This window comes from Cryptomeria japonica, chromosome 9 (genome assembly GCF_030272615.1).
Source record: "Cryptomeria japonica chromosome 9, Sugi_1.0, whole genome shotgun sequence".
Classification (NCBI taxonomy): Eukaryota; Viridiplantae; Streptophyta; class Pinopsida; order Cupressales; family Cupressaceae; genus Cryptomeria; species Cryptomeria japonica.
Window position 1 is genome coordinate 567,549,378 of NC_081413.1, and position 18,652 is coordinate 567,568,029.

Genomic DNA, 18,652 nt, shown 5'->3' on the forward strand with positions numbered 1-18,652 from the left:
TTAATGTTTATTTTTACATATATTTATAAAAAGTGCTTCCATCATGCTGGCGAATTGTTGCCGTGGACAGAGGTGGGGCAAAATGCTTTTGGTACAAAATCAGTAATATCGTGGGATCTTCGCATTACTCCATTTGGCACCTCTATCTGTACATTAAGAGAAAAAAAACAAGTTTCTGCGCGTAATTTTCCTCTTTTGCAGCCATGAAAAATTCCACATGTTTTACGCCTAATATATCTCGAATCAGGAGGCATGGAATCGACAGAGGGCCTCGATGCTCTCGCCAGATCGTTTGTGAACTGAATTTCCAATTTCTTGTGGAGAATTCGAAACAGAAAAATCAAGAACAAAATTCACAGATTATACAGACACACGAAAAGAAAATCTCACACCAAAATGATACTTCATAATTCATGATCTGCAAGCGTTTCTACAAGAAAATAAGTAATAATTCATAATCTGCAAGCGTTTCTACAAGAAAATAAGTATATCGAGCCAGGCCTTTGTCAATATAATCGATCTTTTGAAATTCATTATCTGCAAGAGATGTACAGGAAAATGAGTATATCGAGCCAGGCCGGGCTTGTAATTACACTTTGGAAAACCCCAACCATGTCGAATTACCAGCAAGAGCAGCAAAAAATATAAGTTTCTACAAGAGATCTGTTTATTTACAGGATTACGAATGTAAAGGAGGAGTTTAAAGGATGCGAAAAAGGAAAAATTTAAAGACACAAAGCTGCTTGGATATCAAAATGCCATGCTAAGGAATGGCTGCTGGCGTTGCCGTTGATTCTGAAAACGTCGCAGGGAACTGTAATGGAGGTTTTGTCGCCGGCGTTCGTCCACTGAATTTTGACGCGGCAGGAAAAGGCTGAGACGCCTTGGGGCAATTGCAGGTTGAAAAGGAGCAGAACTTTACCCTGGATCCTGGCAACTTTGTTGCTGCTTTCTTTTTCCAGCCATAAACACTCCGGCTGCCCGACCATTTGCTTGTAGGCGGAATTGGCCCAGCGTACCGTCTTCTGCGAGTCCGAAATAAAGCACGGCGAGGTCTTGGATTCGAGGTGCTCTTCAACTTCCTCCAAGCTCAGGCTCTTCGAGCTCAATCCTTCCTGCAAATTTGTATCCGTTATGCACTCCACCACAACGCTGGATCCAACAGGCCGCAAAGGCTGCGGCATTATCACCCTGTGATGATCTGGTCCGGGGAATTTGCTTGCGAAACCCCACAGAATCCCCGTTGACGGTTTCCCGTCAAGGTTGAAAGCGGCCAGGGGCTTAAGCACACCGAGCTCCGAGGCGGAAAGCGACAGCAGTCGGTTGTATGCAGGGTTGTACCATATGACCCGATATGAGTATGAATCGTCCGTAAGAATCAGAGGGTCTGAGCAAGCAGAATATAGCTGTTCCACCACTGATATGTCTACAACCAGGCCAGGGCAGGGCCCCGGGCAGGGGCACGGGCAGCGGCTTAGGGTTGTCTTGTCAAAAAGGCTGAGCTCAGGCTGAGAATCGTCCTCCAATGGCGACTGAATTCGTCGTCCTCCAAGGGTTTCAGTGCTGGAGGTGGCGGACGCTGCTTTACAGCTTGGAAGCAAAGGAAGCGTGACGATTTCCTGTTTTTGACGGTGCAAAGGAGCCTGATCCAGAGCACGGCCTCGCACTTCCGAGGTCATTAACCCGCAAAGATTGACGGCAGGAGACGCACTCGCCGCTGCACGCTCCATGAAAGCTATGTCCTTCTCCAATGGCGGACTCTCCTTGCTTTTCAGGGCCTCAAAACTTATACAGGAGTATGTCAGCGGCCGCAAGCCAAAATTCAAGCTTACGGCGCCATTAGTATCAGCAGAGTCGGCAATTTCACAGAGAGCAGAAATTCCGTCCTCACTGGTATCAGACTGTGGGCAGTGGCCATGCCCGTGGCTGAAGCTCTGGCTGTGACAGACGGTGGACAACGGAACGGAAGCATTACTCTGTTCCGGAGCTTCTGAAACATGACAGCGTAGTCTTGCAGCGCGCTTTTGCCCTCGGGGAGAAGCAGAGTTCGCGAGACCGCCGTTAGCTGCATCCCAGCTTCTCTTCCGGCTGCGGTTACAGGTTCGAACCTTGCTGCTCTCAACAGGCGTCTGTAGGGCAGCCTCCACCACCCCACCAGTACTCTGAGCCGCAGGCTTAGGCGCGATCGGCCTGTACCGCGACATTATCTGATCCGTCTTGGAGGCAAAATACGGCGTTGCAGTGCCGTATCGGGCAAGGCAGCACCCTCCCAAATCAAACCTATTCATCATCATATCTTCTGCAAAACAAAGAAACGAAGCTTTTTTTCTGTTTTTTTTCTTCAACCCTCTGCAAATCCTACGCCCTAAGCTACCAATGCACCCTCATCTCTCGCCTTCTCACACCATTCATTCCAAGGAAAAACCAGATCGCAGGTCTGTGCGGATAAAGAAAGCCAAGAATCTGAAATCTTTGTAAAAGAGGTGGCTAATCAACAAGATTTAAACCTGACCCAGTCATAAAAAGATGTTACAACCATGAGCGACCACCACCTGTTTACAAGCGTGCTACGTGTTACCTGCGTCCTTCAACTTGTCCAACTGTTAACTGCCTCGTGTCAGCTCGTCACTCCTTCTCTCCCTCAATAATGTCTTCCCCATTACCATCTAACGGCCTAATTCCCCGGGACTTCCATTTTTCCTCCCAGTCCCGGTATAAACCCACAATCTACCGTATAATACTCCATCCCAATCTTTCATTCATACACCCCACCGTATATACGGCTCCGTATATAGCAATAAAGAAAGTTGGTAGGTTAGCAAGTAAGCTGAAGTTGGATTAGTTGGTCAAAATCACCCGAGGACACGTGGCGGATTCGGAAGGAAACAAGCTCGGTTGTGATAGCGACGTTCAGTTTCAAAACGAGCTCCCATTGGCTGGGATATGTGTACGTGTCACCGCATTAATAAAGCACAATGGTGCTTCCACGTGAAAGTCGGTACCATCGATTGGTTAAAATCACAGCCAAACCTTTCCCTATACGTGTCCAATGACCCCTCCTCTGACCGCCATGTACCCCCCTCTACAGCTTTGCAACGTACTGCTTTGCTTTGAGATCCCGACACCTGTCCTTAACCGGCACTTCGACTAATAGTTGGAACTTGCCGCCGCCTTAGTTAGATGATGATGATGATGGATGGATGGATGGCGATCATAAGGTTGTGGTCACATGAGAAGGGCGTTGCGTGTAACCGTGGCTTTCTCTGGGCAACGAGATTCATTCATTTTGGGGCAGCCAATCAGAAGCCTCGACCACACGCCTTTATTGTGGCTGCTACTGCGGTCCACACCTCGAATTTGTGGGACAGTTTGGTACCTTACAAGCTTTTTTTTAATGAAATGGGTTTTATTATTATATTATTTTGTTGAAGGCATAATGTGCATTGTATGTTTTATTTCTTTAAGAGGTCCAATGGCATCACACTTCCAAGTTTAGGGTGAGACAGTCTATGAAAGTCTATAATAATAGTATTAAAAATAATAATTTTGGGATGTGAATTCATTGACGAGACAAAAGTCTATAATAATAGTAGTATTAAAAATAAGATCAATTCTTGGATGTGTATTCATTGACCTAATTATAAGGTTAGGGTGAGAGAAAAGTCTATAATAATAGTATTGAAAATAGAATCAATTCTTGGATGTAAATTCATTGGTCTAAAATTAGGGTGAGATAAAAGTATATAAAGAATAATATTGAAAATAAAATTTTGAACGTGGATTCATTTAAGTAATAATAAGGTTAGGGTGAGATAAAAGTATATAAAGAATAATATTGAAAATAAATTTTTGAATGTGGATTAGTTGAAGTAATAATAAGGTTAGGGTGAGACAAGGGTATATAACAAATAATATAGGTTAGGGTGAGACAAAGGTATATAACAAATAATATTGAAATCTGAAGAAGTTGAGAAATACAACTTTAGAGATCCCAAGAATGTCTGCAAGCAAAATACTTGCCACAAGAGAAGAATGGGGGCGAAAAACAATAATGGCTCTGAAGAAGAAGATTATCATTCAGAGAGGGAATTAAATAAAAAAGTACAATACAATCCTTATAAAAGGAAAATAGCAACCCTAAAGGGATAATGTGTATTTAATAATTAAAAATACCTACAATATTATTAAATGCCTAAGTTTAGCTTAAGCGTAGAGTATAATAGACTAGAATAATTAAATAAATAGTTATTAGCTAATACATGATAACTCTAACAAAAACAAATAATATTGAAGTAATAATAAGGTTAGGTTCCAAGAGCAATGAATTTAGGGTGAGACAAGAGTATATTAAGAATAATATTGGAAACAAATTCTTAGGGTGTGGGTCATAATAATAAGGTTAGGGTGAGACAAAATGTACATAACAAATAATATTGGAAACCAATTTTTGGATGTGGATTTAATGAAGTAATAATAAGGTTAGGTTGCAAGAGCAATAAATTTAGTAGGGAGGGGATCATGACTTTAGAGATTGTCTCATTCAATTAGCAAGTCTTGACCCATTAAAAAAAAGGTATTTGTTCTGGTAAGTACATCCCTTTAATTTGTTTCATATAAGAGTTGGGTATGTGGAGAAGGGTTATTATTTAATAGATAACTAGAGTTAATATGAGAAATTCACTATTTTACCTAAAATCCTTTCAAGCATGAGGTTGTGAAGTAGCAAAGGGTTGACAAAAATGTTAAGCATGTTGTTGTTTTTCTATCTTCAGCGTGACATAGAAGAATTAAGGAGAATTATGAAAGTTATATAAAGATAAAAAAAATAAAAATTCAATTAATATCTTCAGGGTCACATAGAAGAATTAAGGAGAATTATGAAAGTTATAAAAGACAAAAAATTACAATTACATCAACATCCATGAAAAATATGGAAAAAATAATGTTGCTTTCTTCATTGTGACAGAATAATTATGAAAGCTATAAAAGATCAAAAAGTGCAATTACATTAACATCCACGAAAAGAAATTGACCCTTATAAAAAGAAGTAGACAAACTCAAACATTGAAAAAAATTTCAATTTGAATTTTATCTAAAACTTTGTAAATTTTAGAAAAATAAAAAATTAAAGTTTGAAAATGTGAAAAAGCGTAATGATAAATATCATATACATTTTAATCGCATCTTTCTATCTTTTTATAGTGATTGATTTAAATATTTTTACAATCATATTTTAAAAATCATTATTAGACTAAATGATTAAATTCATTTTAAAATCATATATTAAATAATATATTTTAAATATTATGTTATTATTGTAATTGAGAAAATTATATGTCCACATATTTTTTTTATTCCTACCATAGAAGGTATAATCAATGGGTAGATTTTAACCAATGATTAAATGTTTACTTTTAACCAATCAACATTTATTATTTTTATGTAGTTTATTTAAAAAATTGTTTTTCTTTTTTATATATTAGAAATCGAGAGAAACCAGACCAAGGAGGCTAGGCCTTAGGAAAACAAAGCTGTCACCGCCACAGGACAACAAAAACCAAAGTAACAACAGGGTGCGTAATCCGCATGAAAGAATACTAACAAACTAACTGCATCATGAGAAGTCAACAAAAGCATCAAGAGAGGATGTTGTCATGGGGTTCAACCCATGCCGCCCATCCTTGAGTTCCTTCCATCCAAACAATGGTCTTCTGACTCTGAATCTGTGCCAACATCTCAACTTGGGCATAGGAGGGCTCCCTGTTATCTTTAATTTTGTTGTTCAGCTTCTTGAGAGCCTCCTCAAAGGAGGATAGGTTGTCCTCATTGCGCCTCCACTCATAACCATCTTTCATCTCATTGATGAACATGGTGGTGTGACCATCCTTGAGGAACCTCAGGAGCTTGTGCCTCTCAACGTTCATAGTAGAGGCAACCTGCATGACAATTTTGAAGAATGTGAGTCTTCGAAAGGATTCAGTAAGGGCCCTGGCTTGGCCTTCAAACCTATCAGCATTCCTAATTTTCCAAATATACCAAAGAATATTGGCAGATAAATTAAACCAAAAGATATTAGCATCCCGTTTCAATCCTTTAATGTGCCCAGAAATAATTTCCATGGTATTCACAAGATTAGGGATAGAAAAGCTAAACATTAACCAGATTTCCTTAGCAATGGAGCAATCAAAGAAAATATGTCTGCCAGTCTCAGGAAGTTTACAAATAGAGCACAAATCATTATTATCATGATTCCTCTAGAGAGGAAGTCTATTAAGTATCATAAGCCATTTAAAGCACTTTATTTTTGGCTCGATCGGACTTTTCCATAGCATGCTGAAGGTCTTTTGCCACTGCATAACAGGCAGATCAAAATACCATAAAATGTTAACATGCTCAATGATGGAAGCCTCATAAGCTAAGACAAAGTAAATGTTACGAGCCTTAATTTTAGCCAAAATAGTACTATCGACCCATTTAAAAGACAAAAATCTATGAGAATCAACATCACAGTCTTTAGGAAGACTGAAATCAATACAAGCCTGCTTAATCATGTTGTAGGTTCTTTTTTGAGCGGGGGGGAGGTTAAATTTTGAGCTGAGATCTTCCATGTGATAAGAGTATCATGTTCCAAAACATCAATGAGATATTTGATCCCTTTGCTGGCCCAGGCTCTAGCCGAGCATCCCTGAGTAAGGGCCAAGGGTTTGCCAGCATGGAAGAGGTTCCACCATAAGGATCTCTTGCCATGAATCAAGTCACCATTGTTGACACTAGTGTTGACCAAAAACCCCCTAACATGTTCCTAGGCTTTCCAAATAGACTTGAATACACAAGTGCCCTAGACAGAAATAGGAAAACCATCGGCCACAAGGTCGATGAGAGGCAAACCCTTCCAAGACTTAGCATTCTTAGGGACAACCCTCTCAATATTGTGTCTGATTAAGACCTTCCAAGGTTCTTGACCTTCGAGAGAATGGAAGATCCATTTAGCCACAAGGGCAATACCTTGGATCCTAAGATCCTTTAATCCAAGGCCACCAAGAGATTTCTCAATATGGCACCACTTCCAATTAACAGTGTGTAATTTATTATTACCTTTGCCATCAGACCAAAGGAAGCATCTAACAGCCTTTTGAATTTCTAAGATCTGATAGTTGCTAAACATCCAAGCAGAGGAGTAGTATATATTATAGGAGGAGAGGATTTTTTGGCACACTTGAACCCTGCCAGCTAGGGAGAGAAATCTATTGTTCCATTTACTAAGTTTCTTATCAATTTTATCCTTAACGAAAAGCCACATATCTTTGAGGGAAGGGGACACAAAGAAGGGAACTCCAAGGTATCTAACGATTTTTTTAGGACCACCCCATTGGTAGCCAAGGTGTCCAAACTAGTCAGGGGGGTGATCCATCCAGCTAAGGAAGGTAGACTTGGTCTGGGAGATTCGAGCTCCAGAAATTGACCCAAAGCATTGGATTTTAAGGTTAAGGTTATCCATGTTTGGCTTGGTGAGCTCAAGAAAAAGAGCCATGTCATCGACAAACTGAATATTCATCAATTCATTATCATCGAGGAGCCTAATCCCATTAACCTTTGGGGAGAGGGAGTTATCCCTAAGGAGGTAGAATAAAGCACTAGAGACAATAACAAAGAGAGCAGGGGCCAAGGGGCAACCCTATCTAATGGACCGAGAGAGCATAATGGAAGAGGAGAGGGAGCCATTAAGATCAATCTGAGCAGAGGCATCTTGAAGGAGGACCTTGACATAAGTAAAAAATTCACTAGGAAAGCCAAAGGCTTCAAGCATCGTAATAATAAAGTCCCATTCCACCCTATCATAGGCTTTCTCAAAGTCAAGGAGAAACATAGCAGTGTCTTGACCAGAAACTTTAGACCATTCCATGGCTTCCCAACTTGTGATGAGATTTTCCAGAATATACCTATCTTTAATGAAGCCAGTTTGGGTGGGGCAGATGAACTTGGGCAGGATCTTTTCCAGTCAGACAACCAATATTTTAGCCAAGATCTTATAAAACACATTGAGAAGGGTAATGGGTCTCTAGTTCTTAATAAGGGCCTTGTCACCATCCTTAGGTATGAGTTTAATAATACCCTTATTGATAACATTGCCAAGGGAACCCTTACCCAAAGCCTCATTGTATATATCAAGAAGATCATAGCAAATCCAATTAAGGTTGGCTTTGTAGAACTCAACTGGGAGCCCATCAGGCCCCAAAGCTTTGTCATTGTGGAGGGAGTTGATGGCTTTCTGAATTTCATCAATTGTGAAATTATGTTTAAGGAGGCAAGATTCCCCCTCGGAGATCCTACAGGGAATGATGGATTTACATTTAAGTCTGAGGGCCTTGGCAGCCTCAGAGTCTTCAGAGGTGAAAAGTTTTTGGTAGAAGAGGGCAAAGGATTCTTTAATGTTTTCTAAATCAACAATTTCTTGATTATCAACGATAAGTCTATCAATCTTTTCCCAGATTTGCTTATGTTTAAGCAGATTAAAGAAAAACCTGGAGCCTTTATCACCAAATTGGAGCCACTAGCCACAGGCTCTAATCATGGCCCCCTTGATCTTAACTTGCTGATGTAATCTAAGGGCATCCCTATTTTTTGCCACTTGGTTGGCAAGGTCGGGGAAGTAATGAGTCAACTGAATTTCATTTTCAAGGTGAAGCAGATTAAGATTAAGAGTCTTTTCCACAAATCTGGAGTCTTGGCCCTTTTTTGACCGATAGTTTGCAAGAGTTTTTGCCGGGAAACAAAATTATAATTCCACCTATCAATATGTGAAGCTAAGTTCTTATCATCCTTATTTAGGAGTCCGATGAGGTTAATGGCAGCAAGAACATCAAGATCTTTCAGTAGATTAGTTTTAAGAATGAACTTCTTAGGCCCCACCACATTTGCAGGCAAGGAGTTAGCAAGTTTGATGTGAGCAGTAATAGGGTGGTGATCTAAGAGAGTAAAAGGCCAGACAACAACAAAATTGCCATGGTTACTAGGGAGAGATGAAAAAACATATTTATTGGCATAAAAATGGTCAAGTCTGCAATAAATTCTATTACAACCTTTTTGGAAATTGTACCAAGTGTTCTAGAGACCCCTTGTATCGGCCTTATTACCAAGAAGAGGATCAAACAGGTTTTTCTTAAATTTCATTCTATCCCAATGGGATTTTTCAGAGCCTTTCCATTCAAAAGCATTACCCCCCATTTTACCATCACAATTCTCAATCATATTAAAGTCTCCTCCAAGGATCCAGGGAATATTAGGTAAGGATGCAATCCAATCCCAAAGGGCACTTCTTTCCTTATAGTCATTGGATGCATAGATAGAGCACACCCCAATGAGGGTGTTGTCAACATTAATAGAGACCCAAACAACCCTATAACAGGGGGAGAAACCCTTGTCAGTAATATGGTTTGACCATTTGGGGTTAATGAGCAGTCCAACACCACCTTTACCCCTGAGGTGATTGGAGAAAATTTTGATGGAGTCTTTCCATATGAAATTAAGGTTAATATCCAAGGTAAAATTAATAGTTTTAAGCTCTTGAAGCATCAGAAAGTCCAAGTCTTTATGAGAGTCCAAGAAATGTTTAACATTTTTCTTTTTTTCTGGGGCTTCTAGCCTTCTAACATTCCATTAGATGTACTTCATGGTAAATAGGGGGGGGGGGCGGAAGTATGAGTGCTTAGCAGCATGAAGGCTGCTATCACAGGCAGGGAAACCCTTGCCCTTCTTCTTCTTGTCAGAGGGGACCTTGTTCTTTGAGCCCATGGGGCGTCCTCTTCTATTGGGTTTGGAACAACCCTCAATCTAATCATCATAGTCTTCACCAGAATCATTATCTCCTTGAGAGACATTTTCAGAAGGAGGTTCCACGTAGGTAGTAGGCTAGACCGGGGTATCATTTAGTGCCATCCAAGGCATTTGTGTGGAGGACGTGTTAGAGGGGAAAAAGACAGAATTTCTATCAGCCCTAGTATCAACAGTGATGACCTGAATCACGTCATCAACATCAAGTTCTTTGAAGACTTTCAGAGGCAAACTCACACTAGATTCACTAGTAATACCGATACAGGGGGTTGGATCAATGAAGCCGAGGTTATCAAAGATGCGATTAGCCCTTGGGGAAGTCACAGAGCCATCACCCATATGGAAATCACTAGTGCACCTACCGGGGGTTTCAAAATTATTAATGATACTCTTAACTTTTGAAAAACTAGCATCAGCTGCAGGTGGGGTGAGATTGTCATTATTCTAAGTAGGGTTAACACTGACATTATTAGACCTAATCTTATCAATGGCTAATTGTTGCGCATTCTTCCTTCTGTGCTTCTTAGACTTGTTTGTAACCATTTGAAAAATATTTTGTTGTTCCACACTCGACTGTTCTATGTTATCTATAATAGGGGAGCAGGGGGGGAGCCGTATTGGTTTGAGAGCTTTTAGGGCACGTATCTAATATGGGTAGGTTAGGAATAGTTGCAAGGGTGCTGCTCATGACAGGCTGGACCACAGGGGAGGATGGAGCCATAGGGTTTGGGGGGGGACCAATGTTATCTGTATGGGTTCTCCGTGAGTTCAAACTTGAGGGTTTCTTATTAAAAATAGGGCAATTTTTACGGACATGGCCATCTTTTTTACAGAGGAAACATGCGTTTAAACCCCCTAAAATTTCCAGAGGGTAGGAGAAGATTTCTCCCTCAATATTGAGATTGAGAATATTAGGAAGATCAATCCCAGGTTTAATGGAGATGAACACTCTAGCATCGAGATGGGGCACGAGCTGTGGAGAGCCATCCATACAGATGAGTTTACCAATGGGTTCCACAACTTGAGGTATAAATTTCCACAAAAATAGAGGAATTTTCTTGATAATCACCCACCTAGGGCACGATAGAGCCAAGATTTCTTCAGAAATCGCCTCAGGAGACCAACCTAGGGCACAAAATGAAGTTTTACCAACATTCCAATACAATTTCTTAAGAACCTCTAACTACATTTCATGCGTATTAAAAAAAATATTGAACAGTTCTCTCTAAATTTGCCTACACAAGGAGATTCGAAATCGTAATTTTAAATTCCAGTAGTTATGAAACCAATCATCCATAAATTTCCGAGGAGGGCATTTATCAGCATCCACACAGGCAAAAAAATTGTAGAGTCTTTCAACTTATTTTTTTCAATAGCAATTTCATTGGCTATAGAATCATTAGGCGAAATGGAGAGAGTGTTGGAGTCGAGGCCAAGGTCCATACCATCTGGACTCGCTCCACCATCTCCACTTACGACAACAAATCTGGCATCCTGGTCAATTACCGACGAAACCCTACCCACGGCTTCACTGAAGGTTTTTTTTGGTTGCAGAGGGGGTTGGGAGGAGGTAGGCGACAGATGAGATTGAGGGTCTCCATCCATTTCCACCTCCATTAGGGTAGACAAAGATTCACATGCAGAAGAAGCAATTAAAACGGAGGACGCAGAGTAAAGAAGAGCATTAAATGAAGAGTATAAGGGAGAATTGTCTGCAAACCGCATGGAGGAGGGAGTCCTCCTCCAAAACCACTGAGTGTTCACGCGCCTCAATCCAGATTTGATGATCCACTTTTAGCAGTTCTCTGTTGGATTTCGGCTTCACGCAATTCACATTTTTTGCCATTCACGCATCCACCGTTCACGCCAGGTTTTTGCCCTTAACGCAGAGCAGAGGGATTAATTCATTTTCGCCTTTCATGCAGAACATAGCATCTTTCTACTCGGTTTCACGTAGAGCAGAGCCCTTCACACAGAGCATAACATATTTCCAGTTCGCACGCAGAGCACTTTCGTACATTCGCACTTTCGATTTCACGCAAAGCACTTTCGCATATTAAATTTCACGCAGAGCCTCCATGTTCGCACATTCGCACTTTTGCATATTAAGATTCGTGTAGAGCACTTTCACTAGAAGCAATTTCACGCAGAGAACTTTCGCCGTTCCTGTTTTTCTTTTTCAAAGTAAGAAGCAAGTTTTATAAAAAAAAAAATTAAAAATAATAATTGATAGAAAACTTTGAGCATTTCATTCTTGTATTTTATACAAAGACATTTTAGAATGATATAAAGAAATCCTAAAATATATTTTAAATAAAATAAAATAAAGTAATTCATAAGTAAAATGAAGATACATATTAATTTAGAATAAACTATATTTAATGTCAAGATGCATTATACAATGACAATAAGGGGCAGAGTGTAATAAGCTAAACATGAAAAACATAATGTCAATTCAAAATTAGGGATTAACCCATGTTCAAGTCCCAAAGTAAAGAGAAGAGCAACCACCTAACATAAAGCCTACTTCCATTGACACGTTAACCACCAGCCCCAAAAATACACACTAACAACTACACCACAACCCTTCAAAAAGAAAAATGTGTTCTAAAACCACCACCGCAAGGCACCCGTATACAAAGCACAACAAAAAACTATTAATACCCAAGACCCTAGACGCAAAATTCAAAAAGAGAGGTCATAAAATTTGAAACCCCCCCAAGCCATTTCTCTGAATTCTTGCTAAAGAAGGCAAGTTGTTTGAGTGAGAGGAGTAAAAAATTCCTTCCATCTCTCTTAGCTATAAAAGTATCAAGCCTCCTCTTGTCTTAATCCTTTAAGCTTCTACCACATGTCAAAACTTGGAGAATGTCTAAACTTATCACCCACCATTCCATTTAAACAGCTTCGAACTCACCCCTTTGTAAGGACATCATTAAATGGCATTGAAGGTCGCATGAAATGCGAGGTACTCATCTGTCCTCTGCCAAATCAACACCACGAAAAATATTCCCACACTCCAACCCCGCCAAATTTGATTAATGATGTGGCCTTCTTCGAAAGTACATCAACCACATCATTACCCTCCCTCAAAACATGGGATATAAAATTTTAAAGGATTTGAAAATTTCTAAATCCTTTCTAATAATTTGAACAAATTTATTAATCTTCCACACATTCACCTCCCCTTTCAAAAGGGCATTTACCACAATTTGAGAGTCATCTTCTAGATGCAAAGAGGAAATTGACAAACTGTGATTCATCCTCACTCCCCACAAAGTCAATTGTACCTTCACCTCATTATTCATCTCGTCAACCAAATGCTTAGCTCTGATAGCCAAAATGTTCCTGTTCCAATCTTGGGCAACAAATCCCACCCACGATGGCCCTAGATTGCTATTTGACACACCATCAAAATTCACTTTTATCCAACCAACTTTTGGTTTCTGAAAAATCGTGATAGACTCAAGGATTATCCACTACCCCTCACAGAAACTGGGTCCACCTAAAAAGACCCATTAACGAGCCATATTTTCTTATTTTTAAAATACAATAAATTATAATATTTATTTATATAAATAAAAAAATAAAAAATAACTATTTCTTATCTATTCTTGCATAATTTTATCTCTATTTTTAAGAGATTTTACAAGAGGATAGAAAAGTCTCTTATTAATGTGTTCATGAAATTAAAATAATTCTTATCTAAACAACAATAGTTCTATTTCTATGAAAAGCTATTCAAAAAATTTATGTGTAAATGTTATTTAAAAAAAAATATATAATGAACTATTCCAAATCGGGCTCTGCAACCTAGGGTTTGATGTGGACCGTCTGGCTGCATTAGGTGTTGGGGTCTTCCCCCTGCATGTGGAGGAGGTGGCAAGGTGATGGGATAGGGAATGTGATAGACTAGCCTAGTCTATGCTCTTAGATCCTTTCCTTGGATCACCAGGTGTTCTAACCACACCCTAGGGTCTCTAGGACTTCCCCTACTTGTGGAATCCCCTGACCTTGCCCAATCCACCCACCAACAACTTGAATTACTTCTCCTAAGGTCTCACCTACTCATGAGATTCAAAGAACCTTTACTTAGGCTAATAAGGGTTTGGCTTGTCCCACACCTTCTTAGGTCCTAGCAAGGATAGGATAGGTCTTAGACATGGTTTCCCATCCATTCATGTGCCCCCAAGAGGTTTCAACCTTCCAACCCCTTACCGATTTCACTATTTTGTCTTTTTCCTACAAAATAGGGCTACAAGGAATGTGCCCAATTAGGCCTCCAATTCGGACTTTTAGGGCTCCCTCTTGCAGACGATGCGTATGCTTGTGAAACTTCCCAAAAGAACTACTATTCATTTGGCAAGGGCTCAAGGATTTTTCTGGTTTTGGGCCTCCAAGTGTCCGTACACTGCCCTAGGTGAATTTTGAGGTTTTTAGGGGGTTTTACAGAGGGTTTTTTAGGTCTGCCAGGGTCACAGTGTTGGCTTGATGTTCTTACCACCTTTTCTAGATTGGTGGAAGCTCCTCCTTCTCACCAATGGTGCTCCACACACCCCTCTACAACTCCTCCAAAGGGTGCATCCTCCTCTGACCTTCCTTGCTCTCACGGACCTCTGCAACTTTAACCCTTCCTAGCCAGGCATTGTCTAGTCTCGCCTAGGAGTGGGTCTTTGGTTGGCTTCCCTACATCTTCAAGGGCCCTGCTTGCTTTGAAGTAATGTACAGGGTGTATACTCCTATTCTCGATGGTTTCATGGTGATTCCACAATGGGAAAAGGAGTTGTCAACCCATTGACACAAACTAGTCCAAAACTGGACAGTGAGAAGGAAGTTTACAAAATATTTACAAACACACAACACCTGCAAAACAAAACCTAATCTAAATGCTCAAAATGAAGGTAAATACACCATGTAAGACTCTCAACACAATTTTGTTTGAAGATCAATCCATTATTAATCCTTCATTGCTCCATTAGTGCCGACTGACAACAAAATTACAGTCACAGTCAAGTCACTTTTCCTTGGGCCGTACAAAAATAACATCCAACCCCTCATCTTAGGGTTTGCAACTACATATAGTTCCCTTTCCTTGGTCTATGTGCCCACATTAGGGTTGTCCATGCTAAGCTAAGGATTTTGACCTACTAGGTGGAAAAGTTGCTTGACAACTTTGAAAAGTTGTCATGCAACTTTTGCAACTTTTGAGCAACTTTCTCAATGTTGCTTTTCTTGACTCCTAGGCCCACATTGGGCTATCCTATGGACACCACCATGCTAAGAAGGACCCTAAACACATCAAAGGCACACATACCCTCTACTCCACAAGAAAACTCTACCTAGACTTAAGAACCTAGGACCTAAACTAGGACCAATGAGCACATGGCTCTTATTATATTTACAATGGCTTCTTAAAGAAGCAAGAACACAACAAAATCAAATGGTGGGAGCCCTTTGAAGGGTGCTCCTGCACCACAAGGCCTCCTCCACAGTGGTATCACTTCTTCGTTCTCTTCATATTTTATTGTTGTGACCCTTTCTTTTCCGCATTTATTCTGCCTGGCTTTTTTCCTCCGCTTGGCTTGATTGTAGGTGTGTGAAGAGTCCTTTGTATTGAATGCCCGATGGGTGAGGACTCAAGTGGGGTGGGAATTAATTCGGCCCATCCAATGGCCTCGAGTTTGGTGGAAGAAGGTTTTATTGGAAATCCCTTCAGGGATGTCATTGTTGGTGATTTTGTGCAAGTCCCCCTCGAGGCTAAGTTCAACTTGGTAAGTTCTTCTTCCTCTGGGTGCGATGGCAGAGATGCAGGATGAGGTAAGGGCCCTTCCTCGCCTCTTTATACCTTATTTATATCTCCTAATGACTCTATGGCCAAGGCTATTGAATTGGAAAATCTCAGGCTTCAAGATATCACCATTTTCTTTGTTGCTACTGATATTGATAAATGTCTATCTAGAAAGGTTTTAGATGATTGGATGAAAAATGTTTGGAATAAAAGATTAGGGTTTGAATTCTTTTTTTGTAGAATGATTCAGAAAGGTTTATTCATTATTTTTTCAATGATAATAAGGCACAGGCGGAGGTCCTCCAAAAACAGTTCTTGGTTGTTGGTAAAACCACTTTCAGGGCCCTTAAATGGTCTTTTGATGCGATTAATGAAGATATTTTGGCTCTCTCTTGCCCTCGCTGGCTCCTGATTAAGAATTTTCCTCCCATCTTTTGGAATTTTATTCCCCAGATTCTGGACTCCATCAGTAGAGTGATTAGGATTGATCACTCATCGAATCTTGTCCCCCACCTGGATGCTAGAGTCATGGTCTCCATTAACCCTGACATTGATATTCCAAGATTTATTGAGATTAAACTCCAAGATGACACATTCACATGTGTTATCAAAACCCTAGGAGGCATGAAGTCTTTCTTTCTATGTAGACGTGAAGGCCACATCAGAAGATTTTTCCCTATCCTTGCGGCCAAGAGAAGAAATGGTATAAACCCTTCTGAGACCATTTCTAAGTTGGGTGATGTTGCTCCTCCCAATTCGGTCGCTAAGCCTGAAGGAACCCCTCCTATTTTGGATAAATTGGATTCTCTCTGAAAGACCATTAATATTGTTGTGGCTATTTTTCCAAAAGAACAACCTGTGAACCCCCCTATTATTGAAAAAGGCTCAGTCTTTGGCTCCTTTAATGTTAACCACCCCATTCAGTTGTTTCTACTGCCATCTCTCAAACACAGGGAGTCAAGGGCTTTGGCTTTCAGGTGGTTTCTAGAAAGAATAAGAGGTCTAAGAGGAAAAATGCACAACACTTGGCATTGGAAAAAAATAGGGCTAGAGGGTAGGAGAAGCCATGCTCTGTTGAGGCCCCCATGGATGATGATGCTAGTAGGCCCCCGCCTGAGGTTTTATTAATGAATGGTTTTGATAAGGATTCTCATGTTAAGTCTACTATTAGGTCTTTTGAAGGGATTGATCAAGGAAACTGTGATTTTAGGAGAGATGTAACCTGCTCTCCCCCCAGTGATCCTCCTTCTACTCCTAACTCTAATCAGTTTCAGGTCTTGGCTGATTTGACCGACTCGGCCATAGTGCAGATTGGTTCTGGGGATCCCTAGGGGGATGGATATTGCCCCCCTCTCTCTCAAATCATTGCCTCTTCGGGATTTGTCCCTATGAAATCTAATTCCCTTGTTGATGATGACAGTGTCTTCTATAAGGTTATCCTGGCCGATCCAATGATTGACAATACCAAGCCTAATTTCCCTTTTGAGTTAGGTTTATTTGAGGATGATACCTCTGAGGAAGCCTCCTCAATAAACATTCATGAGTCTGAGATTGAGGCTGAGTTGAGATCCAACTTTTTGGTCACTAGTGGTGAAGGGATTAGGGACAAAGGTAATCCATATGAGGAGATTTCTAAGGCTGAAGTCGTCACTGGAAGGAAGAGAGGCAGGCCTTTAGGCTCTAAGAATAAGAACTCTCTGCTACATAAAAAGTCGAACCAAAAGTCCAACTTCCCCAAGTATTTTAGCAGCTTTTAAGCTGAGAAGAATGATAATTAATTGATTGGTTATCATGAAGTGCTTATCTTGGAATATTCAGGGGTTGGAGTTCCCTGATAGGAAATATATGGTGAGAAGGATTTTTAATCAACACAAGTATTTGGACTTTACCTTGTTGCAAGAAGTTAAAGCCATTAGCTTCTCATTGGAGATCAATCTTAATTTTGTGTGGAGAGATGCTCTCAGATTTTGCACTAAGCATGAGAAAGGAAAAGGGGGGGGGTTGCTATTCTTATCAACCCCAAGTGGAGAAACTCTATCCTTTTCTCAGGGATCCCCCTCTGCAATAGGGATGTATGGGTCACCTTTAGGGATGATGATTCCACCTTTGGGCTTTGCCCTATGTACGCTCCCAATGATTATAGGGATAGATCCGACCTCTGGCAATGACTTGCATCCCTACCAGATATCCCATGGATCTTGGAGATGATTTTAACATGGTTGAACACAAGGATGATAAGCAAGGGGGAGTGAATGTTGAATGGAGAAGGGGGGAGAAGCTACATTGGGAAAGATTGAAAGGTATCAAGAGACTCTTTGACCCCTTGGATGAATTAGAACAATCTTACAAGGGAATTTGGTTTACCTGGTACAATTACCAAAAAGGTGGGAATAAGATTTTCTCTAGATTGGATAGATTCTATGCCAATAAGGATGCCTTCTCCTTTGTCCCAGATCAGCAAGGGTGCCCAGTGGTTGTGAGGCCATCTTCCCTATCTGACCACCACCCCATTTTTGCCAATATTGTCTTCAGGAGCTCTATCAAGGTTGGTAGCAAAGGTGGTCGAAAATTCATTCTTAACAGTAAATTACTACAAGATCAAGATGTTTTCGCTGCTATCCATATTGCGAGATTGTGCAATAATTGGAATTCTCAAGCTATTTATAATATTTCTAGGTGGAACACCTCGGTGTCTAGTTGGTAGAAGGTTCTTAGTTACATTGGCAAGAAGAAGGCCAAGGATGCTAGACATGTGGAGCTTATCCTCTCTTCTAATATGCATAAGGCAAAGGAGGACATTCAAAATGATCCCAACAATTCACATCTTACTCACTTGGTGGCGATGGCTAGAGATAAGCTTAGAAGAATGCAACATGTAAGAGCCATTGGAGCCAAGACTAGGGCTAGGATGAAAAAGCAAAAGAAAATCAAGGAGAAGATAGACAAGCTGTGGGTGGACGACAGGGAAGTCTCTGAAGAAGAAGATATCATGGCAGAATTCCTTAGCTTCTACAAGCTACTTTTCTCCTCAGA

At 40.4% G+C, this 18,652-nt stretch overlaps 1 protein-coding gene across 1 annotated transcript; it reads right to left on the reverse strand.

Annotated features, from left to right (window-relative positions):
• Window positions 1-386: 386 nt before the first annotated feature.
• Window positions 387-2,655, reverse strand: LOC131051300 (uncharacterized). The gene has a single exon (XM_057985751.1). It carries the CDS (start codon window positions 2,292-2,294, stop codon window positions 726-728), a length of 1,569 nt encoding a protein of 522 aa, XP_057841734.1. The 5' UTR covers window positions 2,295-2,655; the 3' UTR covers window positions 387-725.
• Window positions 2,656-18,652: the final 15,997 nt, after the last annotated feature.